Raw genomic sequence first — 22069 nt, 5'->3', positions numbered from 1 at the left:
GAGGATGACTGCGAACAACGAACCATTGCGACACTACCCCATTTAATCCCAGCAAGGCTTTCGAGCCGAGTTGTACATTTTAAAACACGTGGATATTTTTATCTCACCACGAAAAAAGGAGAACCTTTCTTCAATTTTACACAGGTACAACTTCCTTATACTCTTCTTTGATTAGCTTTTACATATTATTACACGAATATGTCAAAACTTTGCAGATATTACGATAGTCTGTTGCGATATTAAGTACGTAATTCCGTTTCGTGCTCGGATATTTGTCGGGTTTCAATTGCACGCTTGTCGTGATAGTACAGTACAACGGTGTTCATGCAAAACTATAGTGCTTTGATCTACTTTATCTGATAGATTGTTTTGGTTTATACCTTCAACAAGCAATGGGATCGAGGTCGAGGTGCTATAAGTGCGGTAAAACAGGCCATTTTGCCAAAGAATGCACTTCAGAGAGTAGTGGTGGTGCTTCCTTTGGAGGTAAGCATTACTGACACTAGTAGAACAATTTAAATTACAATCTGGTACGTTTCAAAGTGTGGATTAAACAAGCCAATCTGTGCGCATATTCGAAGAATTGGTAAAAGGGTACACCGCAGGAGCATTTCTGTTGTGACTGTAAGGGAATGAAAATGTTGATTTGAAATCACTTAATTATGTATCTTTTTTGAAATGAGTCACATTTTATGAACTGGTGGCTCTCGGGTATTGAGTTTCAAACTATTTACTTTGTTTAAAATAAGTTTTAAACCTGTTAGTTGGTGGACTTCAGCAAACATTTAACTACTCTTAGAGTTAGACTGCAAATCACTGTGTTTTTTTATATATAACCTTTAGATTGGTCCATGCTAAGTGCTTCTGTGATCTTCTAACACAAAGTCTGGAGTTAGGGAGGAAATGGGAACCAAGACTGGGGGGAGCTGTCTCCTAACCATACAACAGATTTTTTTGTATTTCCTCTTTGTCCAGTAACAGAAAATGCCTACTTTTTGAATTATGATGCATCATGGCTTCAAATTTTCTTCACAACTCAGTGGCATTTGATGCACAAAAGCCACATTTAACTGATATTTTGTTAAGCCGCGGCTACACGAGCGATTTTTTGCTTGGCAGGTGATGCGATTTTTTTCAAATTTTGTTGCGTCGCCAGCGCGAGATGAAAATGGCACGTGTAGCCACCCTCGAACTGGCAATGTGACAAGTGAAAAAATCGCAAGAAAAAAGTCGCCAGAACTGAAATTTTTGCGATAAACTCGCAGAGATAGTCGCCCGTGTAGCCACTCTGCAACTAAGCCTCGTCATATGCAATAGCTCGAGAAACGCCGGGATATCAACAACTTAAATTTCCTTCAGTCTCAGAAGTTGATGGTAAAATCCTTGTTCCTTTCTCCTTGCGAGCCACGGACAGACCGACGTTGACCTTTTCTTTTCTTCTTTCTTCGTTTGCTTTTTATAGTCAAGAAGTAAAATGCAAATAGTGGATAAAACAACATCCTGGTCCAAAGAGCCGACCGCCATGTTTGTTTATAGTGCCCAGGTCTTTTGAAGTAGGCAATTTGCGCGGCTTTCAATTTGTTCCCAAACCTCGGCAAACTAGCTAGAATTTGTCACTTGTGTAGCTGCCCTCTGGCGCTGGCAACGCGACAACATTTGAAAAAATCAGATACCCTGCGCGAGCAAAAAACTGCTCATGTAGCCAGGGCTTTAAGGAACTTGGAAGTCCAAGGTTGGCCTACACAGCTTCTTTAGTCAAATGACCATAAATAGTTGTGATCAGCCCACTGAGGACTACCATCAAACCACAAATACAGTACCCTCAAAAGTAAGCTACCAGTTTTGTCTCGTTTCTCCCGAGACTAGAGTCACGTCTCTCAATACTAAAGTCTCTTGGGAGAAGAAAAACAATTGTCTCGTGATGCCATTTTTTGAACGGCCCATGCCATTATAGTGGATGATTCTGTCATACATGAATGTTCGCATCGTATGAGCTGATGTGGTTTGAAATAATTTTGTCTTTATTCAGTTCAAAGGTTTCTATTCGTGCACAATGTAAGAGATGATTTATTTTACAAAAGAAGAGCTAGTTCACAATTGATTTCAGTTCATCGGCACCGAATTTGCATATCAAGAACGCGAAGATGCCAAAGGTGGGAAAATACCATGCTTACATCTCAACCTTCAAGACCAGAGATTTTGATCAGAAAGTTTCATTTGCAAAGCATTGCAATTTCGCCTTTGGTCAATGTATGTTATTTTTGTTGCACTTTTATCAGGAATGTTAAGCTCAATGCAAGAGGGTTTCCCCCTAGTTCTTGTAACAAGTGTAGAAAGGTTTGGAATAGCAGATTTTTTCTGCCATGTTCTAATGTTTGTTTTTGTGATATTTGTAGATAAGTCTTGTTATGGGTGCGGAGAAACTGGACATATATCCAGAAACTGTCCCAAGAAGAAAGGTAATAATAAGCTTCATCATCACCATTACAATGAAGTTTGAAGTTAAAAGTGCTCGTATGTGAAGAGTACGTTTTTACAAGAAATGAAAAGTTGAGTTTTGTACTAATTACAGTACCAGTCTCACAGGAACTTATGACCAGAAATAGTTGTCTTCTTTTTAGTCAAGAGTTTAATTCCACATTAACTCTTGGTTGTTGCAGTAGCGAGGAAATCATGTCAGATGTTTCCCCTGGTCGTCGCAAACACACTTAGGAAGCGTGATTAACCCGTTAGGCCTCAGGTGTTTTTGTAAATCGCAAATTAGCAAATTTGTAAGAAACATCCCCCTGTGCGGTACAAAAAGACAACTTGCAGGGTCAAAAAGCAACACTCTTTTGGTCTAGAGTAGTTAGAATGTCTAATTATCGAATAAAATACACAAGTTGAAAACTCAAACTTGAAAGTAAAAATTTTGAATATTACTCTTAAAGTTTGATCCTGGCATCACATAGAGGGATTTGATCCATTCTGAAGAATTTGTGGTTGTTTACAATGTGCACATGCTCGCTGATGTAAGCTCATGTAAAACAGCAAACAAGTCAACAATAAAGCTCAAATTAGAGCCCTGGACTAGAAACAAAAAGCATTTCAAAGAAAACGTTTCCTGCAGTAGTTTTATAAACCAAAATGTTTCTGTTCGTGTCTTTGAAGAAAACTGAGGTGTTAAATTTCATCCAATCAGTTCAGGCAAACAATTCCATTCCTGTAGAGTTCAGGCATGCCAAATTAGCAGTCTTGGGGACTTCCTATTTTAAGAAGTAATTATTGTCGGTGAAAATGTAAACTTTCAACTGGGTTTTCTCTCATTTCCTTTGGAAAAAAGCGACACAGAGGTTTCAAGTTATTTGCTCTAATTAGGACTCAATTTTCATAACTATAAATATTTTGTTTATTAGACAAGTTTTTACACAGTGGCATAACCCACAAATTTGCAAAAAGCCAAGAATCTGCCTTTGTAAGCCCTAACTTTTTTTTAAAGCGCCTATGTCACAATTGGATAGCTTATAAATTTTTTGGTTCAAATATGTGGGTTTTACTCAACAAAATCTTCTCAATCTGCAGTTATCATCCTTGAATGGTTCGAATGTATCGCCGGAAAGTGTCTCCATGTTGTACGCGGCCAAAATAATCGTATTACAAGGTTGTGACGTAGAAACTACTTTAGAACACACAGGTGTCATGGTGGCGAAGGGACTTTCTTTGACCTTGGCAACTTATTATGTGGCTGGTGACTCCAATGTGACAAACTGCGCAAACAAAACTGGCATGTCGAGAATAAGTATGAATTACTTGCTGAGCGACGAAACTTTACGGCAGAAGTGGATTCGTCTTCCCGATTTCACAGGAAAGATTCAAGCCATAGTTCTCAAAAGTTACAGACAACAACATGGCGAGCCGCATGCCTTAGCAACCAATTTTGCCATCCAAAATTTTCCTCAATCACTACAGCAGGCCTGTTGTTTGTGGGAGTGCTGTTGACAGTTTAAAACCACATTTTCAGTGCAATACATGCCTCACATAATTATTGTAAAAAGTCTACAGCAATCAATATTTCACTCACTGTGTGCAGTCGAATGTTTCCGGTTCAGTCAAAAACCTCCAAACAATTAAAAAATCGGGAGAAAAATAAAGTTATCGTCGATGTGCAGCGAGTATTAAACACAGCAAAGCAAAGGCGACACACCTGAGATAAGAACGTATGAGTTCAAAACTCCCTGTGAAGAAATTGCAAATGTATGAGAGTTAGCTCACCAAGCAAGGGCGACGCACCCGATTGCTTATTATTCTCGGGCGACACACCCAAGAGAACAACTGTGAGCTGACTCTGTCTTTTACTTTTACATAATAATTAACCATGAATATTTAGCCACTATACATGTAGCTATTTTTTGACACTTTTGTTGCACTCAGAGTGGTGAACATTGATTGCCAGCCAATTTGATTTTAATTTATTCTGTATCTATCTCGGCCATCTCATTTCTCGAAGCTTGTCAACAGTCGGTTTATTGAGATATTCCGATGCACCACCATTTGCAAGATAATCAACTGAATTTCGATTTCTTTACTATCACCTTCTACTTGTCTTTACTTGATTCTCTGAGCATTGATTTTCTCATGAACATTTATTTCTCATGAACTGAAAAACAAATGTTCGGTAAAGAATCCTTTGATTTAGCTCTCTTTGTGAAAACTTTGTAATCTTTGGTTGTAAGCTCTGATTAGTTTGATCGACTTTAGCGACTTTAGGTAGCAGGGATGGCACAGTGGTGAGAGCCCTCGCCTCCCACCAATGTGGCCCGGCTTCGATTCCTGGACTCAACGTCATATGTGGGTTGATTTTGTTGTTGGTTCTCATCCTTGCTCCAAGGGTTTTTCTCCAAATCGACGGCAGTTTTCTATGGTCTATACTCTTATAGACCATAAAATGACGTCAAAAATGTTCAAAACTCAAGTGGAACCACGAGCTGCAGGCAAGTGGTTTCACTGCCAAGTTTTGGACATTTTATGGCGTCATTTTATCGTCTATAATAGTGTAGACCATAGAAAACTGCCGTCGATTTGTTTTTTACAATAACATGGAAAAAGTACGAGCGGAATTGGCTATTTTTTTTCATTGAGAAAGCGCGCACGTTACATCTGACATCATTTTTATTGTCTGTACTCTTATAGACAATAGCTACGAGCCAATCAGCGCGCGGGAATTTGGACAGTTATTGTAAAATTGTGAATGTTTTGTTTCTCAGATGAGTGCTTCAACTGCGGTCAGAAGGGGCACATGCAAAGAGACTGCCCAGAGGCTGACAGTACAGGAAGCGACCGCAAATCTGAACTTACCTGTTACAAGTGTGGAAAGGAAGGTCACTTTCAGAGGGACTGCCCAGTAGCTAATGGAGGTGATGCCCCAACAGGGAGGTGCTATCAATGCGGCAAGTCTGGCCACTTTGCAAGAGATTGCCAAGATGATACAAAATCTGATACGGTCTGCTATCGGTGTAACAAAAAAGGGCACTTTGCCCGTGAGTGCCCAAGTTCTGATCAAAGCTGCTACAACTGTGGGAAGAAAGGGCATTTAAAGCGTGACTGCACCGAAAATGATGTTACTTGTTACAAGTGTAATGAGTCTGGACACTTTGCCAGAGAGTGCCCTACCAATGATGATTAAGAAGCTGCAGTATGAACTTTCTTGACATTGATTAATTTTTGAAGAAAAACTTAGGAGTTTATGTTTGGGCGGGCTTTTGGCAGACTCTTGTCATAATTTAATCAGTAAGAATTTGGAGGATCAGATTATGCGTGTCTTGACCAACTAGTCTGAGTGCAAAGTAACATAGGATATAACACAGTTCACAATTGATTTAAAGGTATTCCTTTGCTTGGATATAATCACAAATTAACTTGTTGCCAATTGGTGAGGATGGGTCTTGGTGCTTAAAAGGTTGGTGAACATTTGAGCCAAGCGATGTACACAATCATGGCAACTTGTTAGTGGTTAGCACCCAACTAGCACTGTCACACTGCATGCACCATACTTACCTAAAGGGGGGGAGGGGAGGGAAGGGAGGGCTGGGAGCAGAACTCCTGGGAGCTTAAGGTTGTCATCAAGCTGTGGGAAATAATTTGCCTTGAATGAGATTGCTCTCAAGCAATTACACGTAGATCAAGGGACTGCTCACATGCCAGGCCTTCAAGGCGACTGCTGTGCCTGAATTACATTTGGCCAGTTTTAGTTCAAAAGAATGTGTTGTCTATTAAGGATAAAAGCAAACGAAATTCAACTCAAGTCTCAAAATGTAAGCAAATTTTTATATGCTGTAATTTGCGCTTAAATCACTGTTACAATCAAAATTGTTTTTTGTTGCCTTGGTTTTGAATTTACTATCATAGAGGACTATGCTTCATCAAAAGGTCCAGTTTTCTTTGTTGTAAACGCAAGAGTACAAATAACATCCAAGTGCCACTACTAATTAGTAATTTCCATTTTAAATGGCCATGCTTGCAGATTTCCTTTGCATAGCACAGCAAACAGTATCATAAAAAGGTAGTTTCATCCTAATACAAGATACATGAATAATGAATTGTCAGAGTTAAGTCTGATATTTTTTTTCCAGTGTACCAGCCATGACAAATATGACTCACAACTGGTCTTTAAAAGTCACCCTAGTAACACCTTGATTGGATCACTGGTGCAGCTGGGTTGAGCATTAATTTTATTCACTATTTTAACACCTGTTTTTACAGCATTTCAGATGCAAAATAATGATCTTTCTCTGGTATGTTCCATATAGAATTTTAGTTTGTAAGCACCCCATGATTTCTTGCCCTGATAATTTAGACTTTTGTGAACTGTGGGAGAATATTTAATAAGTAATAATGAGAACAGGTCGACATTTGGTATTGCCATGTCAAAAATCCCAAAGTAGGCTCAGGTTCAAGCCCACTGTAGTGAAGAATCTTACAGTTTGTAAGGTTACAGGTTTATGCACATTTGTCTGATTTATTGTATGGGTCCATTTATGGACGTTGTTTTAGTGTTGTATTTTAATGTTATTGTTATTTGGTAGAAAGCAAGGCATAGAATGCACTTGCATACAAATTTCTTAATGCAGTTGCATAGAGTCAGCTGAAAATTTATGTTTGCAAGTATCTTCTTGCAAATGTAAATTTCCACAAATCTAGCTGTCTAGATGTCACAAATGTGGCTGCCATGCTACATGTCTTGCTTAATAGAACACAGTCAATGATGCCAGAGACCAGAAATTTATGCTGTGGAAAATACAACAGTATATAGCCAGACAGTTGTAGTCGAAGATGGCGGAGTAAATTCCTTTCATATTACAAACGTAAGAGCACAAAATAGATCATTGTTATTTTAATGGAGTTGCAGATTTCTACTTTGTAGGTTGGCTAAGTGGCTAAGTTCTTTGACCTAGTCCCAAGCATGACTTGAAGAATGCTTTAATTGAGGGGTCTTCGTGCGAATGAAGGGCATCTACTGGTATTGTTTTTCTTTTTTTGGCCAAAAAATCAGACTTTCCCAGTTTCAGCTTGCACTGTGTGCTAAACCGTAGTATGTTTGTCTTTTTGTTGCTGTTGTTGTTGTTGTTTTTTTTGTATTAAAACTAATTTACTAGGAATTTTGCTTCTCCTTTAACATAGAGGCAGTTTAATGTGACAAAATCCTTTGAAATTCAGTCCTTAGGCAAAAAGCAAATAGCATCCACGTCAAATGCACAAAATCCACAAAGCATGCTAAAACTGGGAAAGTTTGGATCATTTTTCTGACTTTTTAGCCGAAAAAAAGGAGTACATTGTATGCGCTGGTTTTGCAGGAAGCTCATCTATTTTGCCTCTGAGCTAATATGGCATTCCTGGTGTAACTGGTAATTGTGTGCAATTTTAAAAATGGTTCTCCTGGCACAACATATAGCAACCTTGGCTGCAATTTATTTAAATGGCCATCTGTTGCATGTATATCATAAAAGTGATTTTTAATATTATTGTACTTGTCGTTTTAACTTGTGTAATTTTTGATGAGCAGTTAACTAGCATATATGTACAGTCTATTTATCCCAGTACCTTGAAAATTACTGTAATAGAGTGAGATAGGGTAGGCTACTCGTTATTTCAAGTTAGCGAGGGTCATTAACTGGGGTTTCAGTGTAAGGGGTCTGCTCGCTGTACAATTAGCACAAGTTTTGGACCAATTTGGAACAAGGATATTTACAGCAAGATCTACACAGCAAAACATCTCTGTTGTCATACCCTTAAAATAGTTGCACAAAGTGCTCTGCCTGAGGGGTGGCCATGCTTTGCAATTTCATTGTGGTGGATGCTCCATTTTGATTTTTTTTTCTCTGACGACTCTCTTCAGACTATGAGAGCTGGGGGAGGAAGGAAAGCCATCTCAAAAGCTGGCAATGGGGTTAAACATGGAAAATAGGTACTGCGTGATAGACCCGAGACTCAACATGGCCGCCGAATGCTTGCAAAGAATGGCCGCCCTAATTTTATTTAACCAAGGAAACAGTAAATGAAACAGTTCAATGTAAGCATCTTATTCGGATGTGATTGTTAACTGCAGACCCACAAGTGCAATCAGTATGGAAACTGTTGGTACAGTAGTACATTGTACTTGTACATTCTGCAAAGTGCCCTCTAATAATACCACATGTTTGATAATTATTGCTATTTTATGTACGCGTTAAGATGTACACACGACTTTACAACAAAGGGGAAACGAATTCTAAATGTCCTGTATGCCTCTTTTCAAACAGCTGGTAGTAGGGCATTTAGAATGTGTGAAACAACCTAAAGAAAGCCTTTTGTTTATTTATTTAACAAAAGAGAAATTTAATTATTTTTTCAAGTGTTCAATGATTTGAGGAACTTTTACGTTCAGAAGGAAGTTGAAATAAAGTTCAGTGGAGGTACAAAGATTGTGAAAGAATTTCGGTTTACTTTTAGTAGAGCGGCTTTCAAGTAATAGATCCAACACGAGGAAGAGTGTTTCCTCCGATTTCCAAAAAACCGAGAAGTAGGTTGGAAAAACGAGGCGCAGCCGAGTTTTTTTTAACCAACTTCGAGTGATTGATATAGCTTCTCATACTATTGATAATTCTTGGAGAAATTCGAAGCAAAAGTTCACAAAATTTTATGATAATTAAGATCACATTTCCAAACCTCCTTCACGGTAGTGATTTCCTTTGTTTTCTCGTCATGAATTATTAATGAGTTTAAGAATTGAGTGTCGATAATAATATAGCGTTTGCTTTGGTTTTGATTTTCAATGTAAAAAAAAATGCTGCCCCTTACGAGCAATTTCGAGTCAGACCAATCGTAACTCGCCTACACGCGTTTTCTGGTATTGCATTTGCTTCAGCTTATATTTCCGGTTCGCGCGATTTTATGTTGCATTTCCACTCCCGCTGTTGTGCGCGCGCGACTTTTGAAAGATTTTTTGATTCATTCAGCTGACGCATACACCTTAGTTTTGGCGTGAGTGGGTAAAAGGGGAGGGGGGCGTTTTAGGGTAACGCTTTTGAACGTATTTTAAAGGGAGGGGTTCACGGTTCTGCGCATGTTCATAAATCAAAATACTTTTTCGCCTTTGCTCGCCATGACCCAAGCCTATTTAATTTAATTCGTTGTTCATGGACCATTCGGAAGGGAATAGGTAACTCGGGTAGTAATTTTTAAATAAGATTGCGATATTTCACATGCAAATAACTGTAAACACATCAACAGTGGAATAAATCCTACGGGTCAACACTAAATTCAATATCGACAATATGAGTACAATCCGCTAGCATTTTCTGTGAATTTTGGTCATCAGTCATTTTGCTCATTTTGAATGTGATTACCGAAGTACATGTCAGTGGGATTTTTAAGGCCATAACGTTGATAAGAAAGAGAAAAAACGTTTAGATTCTGCACATGGGCAGAAATGTGAACCCCTCCCTTTAAATGCCTTTCGAAAGCGTTTTGAACCCGTTCCGGCAAACGCGTTTCGGACGCGTTTTTAACAAGTTTAAACGCGTTTTGAAGTCGTTTTAAACGCGTTTCAAACGCGTCTTTTAACCCGGGTATCTCCAGATGCGCAGAACGTATGCGCAGTAACAATAGAAGGCACCGTCTTTAAGGAGTTTTGTAATCACCGTTTATAAGGAATCTTAAAATCGCCGTTTATAAGGTCTATATAGGGGCGTTGGTTGGCGCTGAGTAATTAACAATTATTCACCGAAGTGGAGATGAATAGTGATGGATGCGGCGAGGTAAATATCCATCACTTTCACCGACACTGTGGTGAATAATTGTTTTAGTATATACCACATAAGCTGAATAACTAGTGGACCAAAAAATTATTTTAATTCTGACAATATACCGCAAATGGTATGAAATTTTAAAATCTCGCGCGCCACGCGGTAAGAGATTTCCTATTGTAGAAAGTTCCGTCTCGCTTTCTTGCAGACAGTTTACTTCCTACGGTGTCATTTCTTCGATTTTTCTGTGAAATTTGTCTTGTCGTTGAAACCATGCTGAAATATATTAGCTGTTTCATTGTTTTCGTTGTAATTTTGGTGTTCGGCAGTTTTCGTAAACAAGGGATTGTATTTTCATTTTTGCCTTAGAATATGAGGTTGTAAAGATTAAGTTGCCATTCTAATGCCATTAAGCCGAGCGGAGGCTAGCAAACTGGGATAATAATAATAATATTAATAATAATAATAATAATAATAATAATAATAATAGTAATAATAGTACTAATAATAAAAATATATTATTATTATTATTATTATTATTATTATTATTATTGTTATTATTTATAAATTAATAATAATAATAATTCTTTATTAAAATATTCCACACAAATTGCTATTTACAAGTTAAGAGTATATAAAAAAGTGCTATTAAAAACCTATTTACAATTTATTTCGATTAAAAGAAAAGCAATAATGTTTTTGTAAAGAAAAAGAAAAAAAAAAACAAATGCCATGAAGTTTTAAAAAACTGAAATTCGGCATTTTAAAATCAGTTCCACTTGATAAAAAGAAAAGAAAATAATAAAAAAATACACATCTCTCAAATGGCCCCTTCTGCAGTTATTATTATTATGATTATTATTATTATTATTATTATTATTATTATTATTATTATTATTATTATTATTATTACTATTACTATTATTATTATTATTATTATTATTATTATTATTATTATATTTTTTCGCTACAATTATTATTGCTGTTCCAGAATTATGAAAGCAAAGCAAAATGGAGCTGACCAGAGCTCCTAAAGCTTATGTAAGAAAAGTTATTTTAACCTGAGTACAGTCAGGGGTGGATAGATAAACGCCGACGAGAAAAGATCTTCGTAAATACGTCAGAAGTACCTGAAATGGATTTCTGTATGCTTTAGAAGCCTTTTTGGTTAATTTGGAGCTGCCGTAAGAAATATTTATCTGTTTGGATACGTTAGGGGAACTTTGGTCGTGTCGAAAGTTTGAAGGGGCATTTTTTTTGTCTCACCCGAAAGTTTTAGCTATCCTGATGGGTCTTGCCAAAAGTTCGAGGACACGCAATAGTCATAATTTCATTAGAAAATTTTAGGGGACGTTTTTCGCTATACCTGTTACGACGAAAATTAAGCGAAAATCTAAGGGAATATAAATGCTCATCCGAATATTATAGGCGTAAACCCTTTTCCTCCAAAAAGGTAATTAGGGGATAAAATTATACGCTCTGTCAGACCTAAATAATGTAAATTCCTGATAATACCTCAATTTCTCACCGGAAATTTTATCAGCCTTTAGAATAGTTACGACGGACAAAATTTCAGAGGACAAAAAGACCATCAGAAAATTATGTGTTATAAAACGTGAGCACATCATTTCCGAAAATTCTAGGGCAAGTTGACGGTTTTCCGAAAAACCTCGAAAAGTCTAGGGCATCGTTAGGCAAAAACTTTCGAAGGTCTTCGAAATTTTTAGGGGACCTTCCATTCGAACAGACATTTTACCTAAATATTCCGTTGGGTGTCCCTGTCCAGTGTGTTTTCAAACACGAAAACGAACTACAGATCACTTTAGCGCCGAAAAGTCGGATTGTTGTCATGACATGTCGCACATGCGCAGACGTTATTCAGCCCACAAAAAGACGTCATAAAATGTCCTCTCCTCATAAGTGACCACTCCCTTCTTCCTCCTTGTAAAGACCACCGACCTTCCCCTTCTAACGATTGGTCGACTGTACTTAAGGAAAAAGGAGTTGTTTTGATGGGGTGGATCATTCTCATTATATGCTTAGCGAAGCTCTAAAATCAAATCAAAATTCCAGCAGTTTGCATTTGCTGGGAAACAATATTGCCAGGAATGCTATTCCCTTCTACTGTCTACGTGGGACATATTTCAATAGATCTAAGCCGATATACCTGGTAAGCACTGCAGAGAGGTGCTCACACATGAGGTGGGGTCAAACCTGATAAGATACAAGACATCTCCGCTTATTCAAGGTGGTTTAGAAATTGCTATTGAGGTGACTGTAAAAAGGGAAGACAGAAACGCGAAGGACATTTTGCACAAGAAAGTAAAAGAGGTGAGGCTGGAGATAACGATCGTTACATGGACGAATCATTTTAAAATCAATATTAAATGACGATGTGTCGACTGACTCTGACGGAGAAGTACAGGTAGATGACATGTAACTTTGTTGGAAATAAGGGTGTCTTAAAATAACGATGCCGTAAAATAGTTTGATTGTAACTAACAATGACGTACATTAAAGTTCTTAAAATTAACGTGTGTTTTTCATATTGGCGTTAATAACATCCATCGTTATAATTGATTCCTATAATAAGGTATTTTGGGGTTTTGTGGGTCCTGTTCGAGTTTAGTAGTTTTAACCACTTCTTTTACACTAAATTCCTGCTGCCTCCAACCTCAAGAGAAACAATATTCGTTTGAGAAAATGGGGGCTTAAGAAAGCAGTAAATAATTACTGTAAACAGCGTCCAAGAACAACAAATTTTCCGGTTTCAAATAGCGAGAGGTTCTCAAATTGATTTAATGTATGAAAAACAAAATAAGATATGTATTATCTGTGTGGATCAAAGAACACGATGCAACGATGATATTTATTTAGTGAGGAGTAATAAGAGTATATTTTTAAAGAACGAAATAAATAATAATCATTTATAAATTGTATAGGTACGTGTTCATTGCTAAACTGTTTTCTTCTTGCCAAATATACGGGTTTGCAAAGTATAGATTTTTCCATTTGTTGAAGTCAATAGGTCACTTCCGAATTACTGTGAACTTGATTATGAAAGCGAGGGCAAGTGCAAAGCTTTTCATATGAAAATTAGTTTTGTTTGCATATGAATAAAAAGCTAATTTGTATAATAGAAACTTTGCACTTAGGCTTCCTCTCGTAATGAGGTTCAAAGTAACTCAAAAACGATAAAAATTTATAAAAAGGGCGGGGAATACTGAATAGCCTTCTGTTATCTCCTGGGCACAAACCACGTGTTCATTTCACCATCGGTAGCGGCATAAAACGAAAAAATGGCCGCCTTTTCGTTAGTGACTGCAAGAAGTCGAGGTTAAGAGCGCTTCCCATTTCTATAGAAAAACCGGTGAGAATATTCCGTCAAACGGAACAATACAATTCTGGAGTGCTTTCTTTTTGTATGGGAAAATAACAGTTGTTCCGTTGGGGAATATTTCAGCCCCATTTAGATTGTAAAGAAATCAAAAAACTACAAAGAGGGTTGAGGTGCTCAGACTGCAAAGCGCTACCATGGGAATAAAACAAAACTCTCCTTTAGTAATTGTTTCCCGACCATCTCGTTATATAACAGTTTGAAGAACGAGTGAGAATGGAGCTCGAAACAAACAAGACTTGCACTTAAAATGCAACACACTCCACACAATCTTTCAGTTAAACAGACAATCTCTTACAACCATAGCGAAAAATCGAACATCTTAGCTTACATTATGCGATACACTGCACCTACAAGTTGCATACAGCTCAACGTTTGTACGATTTAGTAAGCAAAACTTATTCTTACGTAGTTGTATATACTGCTATACTGTTTTCTATTTAGCTACATAAAATGCTATACTGTAGTCCAGTTAGTTTGAAGAAAAATCATTTTGAAATGTTTATGCATATAGCTGCAGATCTTTACTAACATATTCCTTCAAATGCAGTTGAATACCTTCCGGAGAGCTGTTACACTGATTTCTGTTCAGCAACAGGTGCCACATTTTGTCTTAATTAATTAACCCTTTAAATCCTAATACCAGAGAACAAATTCTCCTATTTTGTCACCATACTTTTCTTATAAATGTACTGGGGAGACATCATTAAAATATCAAGAACCAAATTCAACTTGGGTGGTCATGTCCTTAATTCTCATGACCTCAGGGGTTGAATAAGCATTGATGTTACAAGGAGAAATTTGATGCTGATCACTGTTAGGGCTTGAAGGATTAATTCAGCTTGAAGATGGGTAAAGACAAAAAGTAAGTAAACAAAAAATCAAGATCCTCCACAACGTGCTGTTGAAGGTAGAAGAAAAAGCAAGTCCATCGTACGGGAAAAGGCAGCTTACATTTTACAACACCTTGCTAACCTAACACGGCCAAATAAAGCACATAGAAAGCTTTTTTTGCGAAATTCGTCCCTGTCCTAACACCATTGTGTATTCTATGCTTGTAGTTTGTAGAAGTTTTCTGTTCGTTTTTATGAGCGTTTTTAGGGTTTTCGTACGCTAATAATTATGGGTAAATGTACCAGTCGTACGCTAAGAATTACGGGTAAATGTACCAGTCGCCATCTTTTTCGGTATGCGAGCATCGGAGAGTATTTCATCCCGAGTTGATACTTTTCGTGTGCGTGACACGAAGGACTTATGGTAGTAGGAGAAGGTAAGAGAAGTGCTGTGGACTAATATTTTCTTACTGTCGCTAAAAACAGTAAAAAATAACTCAACTTAGGACACATTCTAGTTATTCTTATTGCGGTTCAGAAATAACAGAACAGACACAATATTAGGTTGCGTTTGATTGACCGTATTCTGGATTAACAATAAGCGGAATAGCTGTGATTTCTCTTTGAAGTAAATTTGAGATGAAATATTTGAAAACTTTCGCTGACACATGATAATTTAAGAGCGATTTTGTATTTCAGTAACGCCATGAGACATTTATTGTTTCGTTTTTGTTTGACGAAAGAGACGCATATTAATCTGTTGGCGTGCCTGTCCTATGCATACCAGTAGATCTTTTTCGTTCGCTGAATGTATTTTCGTCGCCATTTTGAATGACGTCATATAGGAGGATTGGCATGTGACGTCATGATGGTCATGTTGGTGGATAGGAGCAATAAGATTTTTTTCCTCTGGGAGTTAACTGCCATTTTTATGCAAACTATGTGAGCAAATTTTCTTTTGTTTTATCCACTCACATGGTGACAATGCAATCCACATACTGTAGCTCCCCAAATAGGCATTTCGAATGCACTCTCTAATATTTGATTAAACTGACTAGTAATTACTGTGTGTATTCCTATTTCGGGTCAATCGAACGCACCCTTAGTTCTCAAAACAACGCATGAAATATTGTCTATTCCCATAAAACTGAAAACCCTCCCAAAAGAACGCAATTCCTCTTAGTTTGAATAAACTGTATTCCGTTGATTCTGCTCTCAGGGACAGAATGATGTGAATAGAATTCTGCTTATTACGAAAACAGAATAGGTCCCAAAAGACCGGAGAATACTATCTATTACGTAAATTCTTAATCCGGATTATTATTCAACACACTGTAACACTGCCCAAATATGGGTGTGGTATATACAGCTGTTTCGACAAAGGTTGTTCAAAAAAAGCGTAAATGCGTACGCGACGGAAGGTAGTCGCATAATAATTCTATTCTTTCAGCTTTATTGGTCAAATAATTAATTAATGAATTAACCAACGAATAACAACAGACTAAAAATATGAAAGAAAGAAATTAGGAAAAAAAGACGAAAACAGTTAGCGCGAGCGGGGTATGATACCCATGCGAGGCGCAACCCTGACCTTAGAAAAATCAAGTAAAAAATAACAAATGAGAACAATTAAAAAAACACGAAGATTACAAACCGTAGCACGGGCAGTCACAGGCGGAAGAGGAACCAGGTGCAAGGCATGTCATTAAACTGACTATCAGATAGTCTGGACAATACCCAGTAAATTTCAATAAAAGCTCAGAATCCATAATCTCTCGACTGTACAGCTAAGACCTGTGATGGCGGCAAATATGTTTTGGGAGCTTTTTTTGAAATTTATTGGGCATTGTCGCGTACGCTTTTACGCGTTTTTTTCGACAACCTTTGTAGTCAATAGATTTCCTGCGATATACGTAATTTCGTCTGTGGGGGAGAAAAATTGCAAAATAAAGATCGTTTCCAGCTTTTCTGCAATAAAACTGTGCTTTGTTAATCAGTGTGTTGAATAATAAAACAATTATCCTCCTCAATCTTGTGGAATATCCCCTGATTTTAGGCAGGCCATATTCCGCGCAATTTCGCAGGACAATTGTTAAATAATCACAAAACAATGCGCACTTGAAAACTACTTTGATATTTCAGGATTCTCTGTTTTTAAATGCACAGCTTATTGTTATTGTAGCTGCAGCTTTGGCTTAGGGTTTCATCGAACATTCTGGTTTTTCTTCACCTCCGTTTGCTGTCACTTCAGGTTGTGTTTGGTTTATGACCCTTTGTTTGTACAGTTTGAAGACACGCTTCTTGAAGACAAAAATGAGGCTGATGAACAGGCCTAGTGAATTAAAAAGATGAAGACAAAAATGAGGCTGATGACCAGGCCCAGTGAATTAAAAAGACAACAGAATTGACTAAATGGTCGAGTTAAAGCTTTTGCGCATGCGAAAATAATCGGGTAAGATCAAGAATACAGCAGAAAGCAAACGCTACCCGAACTGATCAGGTAGTCGGTCCCAAACCTCAACAGGCAGCTCGGATCGCTCGATAAGCGCGATAATGCCTGGTAACGAGGCTGTGGTACCAAGCAGAGTTAATCCTTCATTATAGAACGACATAAGCCCAGTAGAATTGCGCCTTTCAAAAGCTCTCTTTTCACTGGACCCTGATAACCTGCAGCTGCATTTTTTTAGGGCTTGGAACATTGTTCTGCTGTTCGTTCTTTTGTCCCCTCGACCAAACATGTAAGAGGTTGAAAACGGTGCAGGTCGCCCCTGTAAATTTGGTGTCACACGACAGCGTTCATTTATCCTAGAGCTGCGGTATTGTCGAACTACCGCAAATAAAAGTATTAGTTACTCAAGAAACTGTGGTGTTGCGTCGGTGGAAACTAACATTTCGAGTGTTAGCGCTTCGAAACGTTCAAAACATCAGTACTCCGTGAATCTCTTTACGTTGGCCAAATTTCCTTTTTAATTGTTGATAAAACCAAACAAATGTTTACACTGATTATTTCGATTTTAATCGTCTGTAATAGTTGTTTCGACTATAAACCCATTATAACAATGTATAGAAAGTTGAAAATTTGAAAACAGTATTTTTTTGCACAGCAATGTGTAACGGTCACGTAAAATCTCCCAGGGGAACCAAAGTACCCTCATAAATCAGTTTTTAGAATAACGACTGAAAACGAAGCCATCTTATTTTGTCTCAGTAACTTGCTGTCAACTTCGTTTTCAGGGTCTCTCATCCTCTAGTCCACTGGAGCGAAAATAGGGGAGACCTGGGTACGAGGTGAGTTGATGTGAAGGTGAAACTGGACGGAAATAAAATGGGAAACTGATCAGAAGAGATTATTGTATGAAATTTAAAAAAAAGAAAGCATGTTCACCTTGGCAGCTGTTGATTATATTGAAGAGATATTCCAAGTAAGGAGTGGGATAAAAAGCCAGTGCAAATCCCAAAATCCACGTGATCCCCATGACAACTGTCAATTTCAGTAAAATGATTGGCTGATTTCTCTGATTTGTAGCTGCCACGTTTCCCTGGAATAAAAAAATTATGCTTTTGAATTGTTTTAATGATAAGAATGCACCCTCCTACAATTACAAAATTCACGACTGACGACAAAAAACACGATATTATATTAATTATAACCAGGATAACTGAAATTGAACACTAACCCCGCTAGGGCAAACTCGAGCTATTTTTTGGTTTGAGTTAGCGGGGTTCTTCCGTACTTGTGGGTGAGTTTTTGTAAAACAACAACAACTAACCTGACCATTGTGTTTGATAGCCACAGCTGTGCGAATCAATGAGACAATATTGAACAAAAGCAACAAGGAAACAGGAATGCTGACTGCGTACGTACGGGCGGGAAGAGACAGCTGGCACCCGTCGTCGTTTTCGTCACCTGAAATACAAAATGTTTCTTGAAAAATAACTCTAGATCTGGCTCTAGGCTGTGATTTAAAGAGGCAGTGTCACCAAGTTTTGTTGTCACTTTAAATAACTCTAAACAAATATATGTTTATATGGATGACGTATGAATAGTGGTTACGTTTTGAACTTGTAAATGCGCGCATGCACATTGAACGAGTTATCGCAATGTGTGCTTTTCACTTGATCGGTGGATTGCCAACTTTCAGGCATGTGTAGTGTTCAAGCAGGATTATGCACCATTTGTCCAGTCAGGATAAAGCTATTATGATTGTAATATAATCATAAGCGAGGTGCGAGTTAACGGTCGAGTTGTTGTCATGTAATGTTTTGTGTGTGCAGGTGAATTAAAATACTGATCTTAGATGCTGGAGGTCCGTTTTCATTTGAGAACTTGTACCAGTGTTCTACATTGGCGACGAGGATTTTTAATTCAAGGATTAATTCGAGAATCGACGGGTCATTAATTTAACGGTTAAGCAGTTAAAGATGCCGGGTGGTGAATCGGAATCAAGTAGCAGAACGGGGTCGAGTGGTTCGGTGATGGTTTCGTTAGATGTCGGGTCGTTGGCGGCGTTTGATACGAAAGGTGATCCGCACGGTTTGAGTCAATGGTGGAGGAAGTGGAAGCGTTCATTCAAGTTATATCTTACCGGAAAGGGAGTTACGGACGACGCACAAAAACGAGCTCTATTGCTGCATGCGGCGGGTGTTGACGTCCAAGAAATATATTTTACACTGGTCAGCGAGGACGAGATTACTACTTTCGAGGCCACGATGAAAGTACTGGATGATTATTTTATCCCGAAGGCAAACGTTCCTTTTGAGAGACATTTGTTTAGACAGATTGCACAGGAGATGGGCGAAACGGTTGATCAGTTCGTTTGCAGACTTCGACAACGCGCGGCTAGCTGCGATCAAGTGATCGACAAGTGTCATTCGAGTGTTATCCGTCGCAAGTTTTTGGAAAAGGAGGGAGCGGTGAGTTTAGACGATTTGTTAAGGATTGCGAGGTCACAAGAGGCGGTCGATCGCCAGATGAAGGTGATGGGAACAAACGCAAGCGCCAATCAAGTGAATGCAGTCGGTGGAAAGTCGAGTATGAATAAACATTCTGCTAGAGTCAAGATATGTTTTGGTTGTGGTCAAGATGGTCATTTTCGCGGAGACAAGAAGTGTCCCGCGCGCGGTCAAGCTTGTCGAAGGTGTGGTGGTATTGGGCATTTCATGGTTAGGTGTCCACCGCTTCAAGGTCGTACTAGGGGTGAGTTTAGAGGTTCTACAAGTGGAGGCCGACGTATTATCGGTCGGGGCAGAGGTGCTGCTAGTGGGGGCGGAGGTCAAATTCGTGGAGGTAAAAGTACTGCTGGTGGAGGAAGATTTAGATCTGGTAGAACAAGAGAAACAAACCAAGTGGTTGGCGGAGATGATGGTGAACAATTTACCGGACCAGTTCAGCGGAGTCCTGATTATGCATTCTTGGTAGAACAGTGCGTTGACCAAGTGAAACAAGATAGTGGTTTGGTAACTCTGATCATCGGAGGAGTGGATTTAGCGGATGTCCTTATCGATTCAGGGGCTACTTGCAATGTGGTGAGTCAGCAAACCTGGGACTTGTTGAAGCAGAGAGGAATCAGGTGCGAGTCTCGCAAGTCAGCTAAGGCACTTTTCGCTTACGGTGGCACAGAACCATTACCAACTCTGGGCACTTTCACTGCAGATGTTATGCTCTCGGGCAGCAGTAATGGTTGTACGGCTGACTTCGTGGTTGTCAAGGGCAACGGGCGAACGCTGCTAGGTCGTGGAACCGCAGAGAAGCTTGGTGTCTTACACATCGGTCCTTTCCACGCAAATAATTTGAGCGGGCGAGCGGAGTGTGATGTCTGTGAGAGATACAGCAGTTTGTTTTCGGGCGTTGGTCTCGTAAAGGGGTATGAGCTGAAACTGCACATTGACGACACTGTGAAGCCTGTAGCACAGCATGTGCGTAGAATTCCGTTCGGGTTGCGGGAAAAGGTCGATAAGAAGCTTGACGAACTACTGGAGCTGGACATAATAGAAGAAGTACCAGAGGGGCCGTCGGAATGGGTTTCACCTTTGGTAGTTGTGCCTAAAGGAGACGGAGACTTGAGGGTCTGCGTGGACATGCGCCGTGCAAATGAGGCGATTGTTAGAGAACGGCATCCGATCCCAACGGTGGAGGAGCTTCTACATGATTTAAACGGAAGTACCGTCTTCAGCAAAATTGATCTCAAGTGGGGTTTTCATCAGATTCTGCTCAGTGAAGAGAGTCGACACGTCACAACGTTTGTCACGCATCGCGGGCTTTACCGATACAAGCGGTTAATGTTTGGTGTGACATCAGCACCGGAGAAATACCAACAAATTATCCGTGATGTTTTGAAGGGTTGTACGGGAGTTGCGAACATTTCTGATGATCTCATTGTTCATGGCAAGGACATAGAGGAGCATGATGTACGTTTGTTTGCAGTGCTTGGCAGGCTGAGTGAAGTGGGGCTGACTGTGAATGGAGACAAGTGCCAGTTTAGACTGACAAAGCTCACGTTCTTCGGTCATGAACTGACAAGTAACGGAGTTAATCCAAGTGAAGAGAAAGTGGCTGCTATTAGAGACGCAAGACCTCCCAAGGACGCAAGTGAAGTTTGATCTTTCATGGGTTTGGTCCAGTATTCAGCGAAGTTCATGCCAGACCTAGCATCCATAGCCAAGCCCATTCAGGAGATGACCAGGAAGGGCGTTACGTTCAAGTGGGGTGCGGAACAGCAGAGATCATTTCAAGAGTTGAAGAAGCTGATTACACAAGCCGAGACACTGGCTTATTATAAGGTGGGCTGCAGGACAAGAATTGTTGCTGATGCGTCCCCAGTGGGGTTAGGGGCAGTTCTGACGCAACAGCAGGGAGGCGTGTGGAGAGCCATTTCCTATGCGTCCAGAAGCTTGTCTGATGTGGAATGTCGTTACAGTCAGACTGAAAAGGAAGCACTCGCATTGGTCTGGGCGTGCGAACGATTCAGCATGTACGTTACTGGTGAAACTTTTGAACTGGAAACAGATCACAAACCCTTAGAGCGCATACATTCGCGCCTTGCGCGCGAATTGAGAGATGAGTGTTGCGCTTACAAGGATTTAACTTTACAGTGGTGTACCGACCAGGGAAGACGAACATTGCTGATGCCTTATCCAGGTTAAACTCTGTGGAGTCATGTGACGTTGGCGAAAAGTATGACTTCGTCAAAACCATCGTAGAGAACAGCGTGCCTGTTGCTTTGTCCCCGAGAGAAATTGAGGAGGCGTCTTACAATGATGAGGAACTATGTCAAGTGAAGAACTGTGTGCGTTCTGGTAACTGGGAACGTTGTACACTCTCCTCGTACGTTCCTATCAAGGACGAATTTTGTATTTATGGTGAAATTTTGCTTCGTGGTACTAGGATTGTAGTTCCCAGGATCCTACGGGACAAGGTCGTGAGATTGGCGCACGAAGGCCATCAGGGGATGGTTAAGACGAAATATCGACTTCGCAATAAAGTTTGGTGGCCGGGAATGGACAAGGACGCAGAAAAGGTTTGTAAGGTACGCCATGGCTGTCAGGTTACTTCAGGTTACGACCCGCCTGAGCCTATGTCT

General features: G+C 39.3%; 2 protein-coding genes across 4 annotated transcripts; both read left to right on the top strand.

Moving 5' to 3' along the window:
• On the top strand, window positions 1-8936 carry LOC146454819 (uncharacterized). 3 transcript variants are annotated; one of them, XR_014859199.1, is made up of 5 exons: window positions 1-144; window positions 364-486; window positions 2397-2459; window positions 5244-8325; window positions 8391-8936. XR_014859199.1 is itself a non-coding variant. In XM_085095110.1 (4 exons), exons 2-4 carry the CDS (start codon window positions 393-395, stop codon window positions 5660-5662), a joined length of 576 nt encoding a protein of 191 aa, XP_084951236.1. In that variant the 5' UTR covers window positions 1-144; window positions 364-392; the 3' UTR covers window positions 5663-8936. The 3 variants fall into 3 exon arrangements, 2 of the variants coding, with proteins under 2 accessions (XP_084951236.1, XP_084951238.1); XM_085095110.1 differs by having other exon boundaries at window positions 5244-8936; XM_085095112.1 differs by having other exon boundaries at window positions 4-144; window positions 391-486; window positions 5244-8936.
• An 8790-nt stretch (window positions 8937-17726) lies between these two features.
• Window positions 17727-21089, top strand: LOC146454818 (uncharacterized). Its single transcript, XM_085095355.1, has 2 exons — window positions 17727-17777; window positions 18280-21089. Exon 2 carries the CDS (start codon window positions 18912-18914, stop codon window positions 21087-21089), a length of 2178 nt encoding a protein of 725 aa, XP_084951481.1. The 5' UTR covers window positions 17727-17777; window positions 18280-18911.
• Window positions 21090-22069: the final 980 nt, after the last annotated feature.

This window comes from Pavona decussata, unplaced genomic scaffold (assembly GCF_977016875.1).
Source record: "Pavona decussata unplaced genomic scaffold, jaPavDecu1.1 SCAFFOLD_300, whole genome shotgun sequence".
NCBI classification, from domain to species: domain Eukaryota; kingdom Metazoa; phylum Cnidaria; class Anthozoa; order Scleractinia; family Agariciidae; genus Pavona; species Pavona decussata.
The sequence above is the reverse complement of the archived record's forward strand: the minus strand, read 5'-3'. Positions and strand labels throughout refer to the sequence as shown.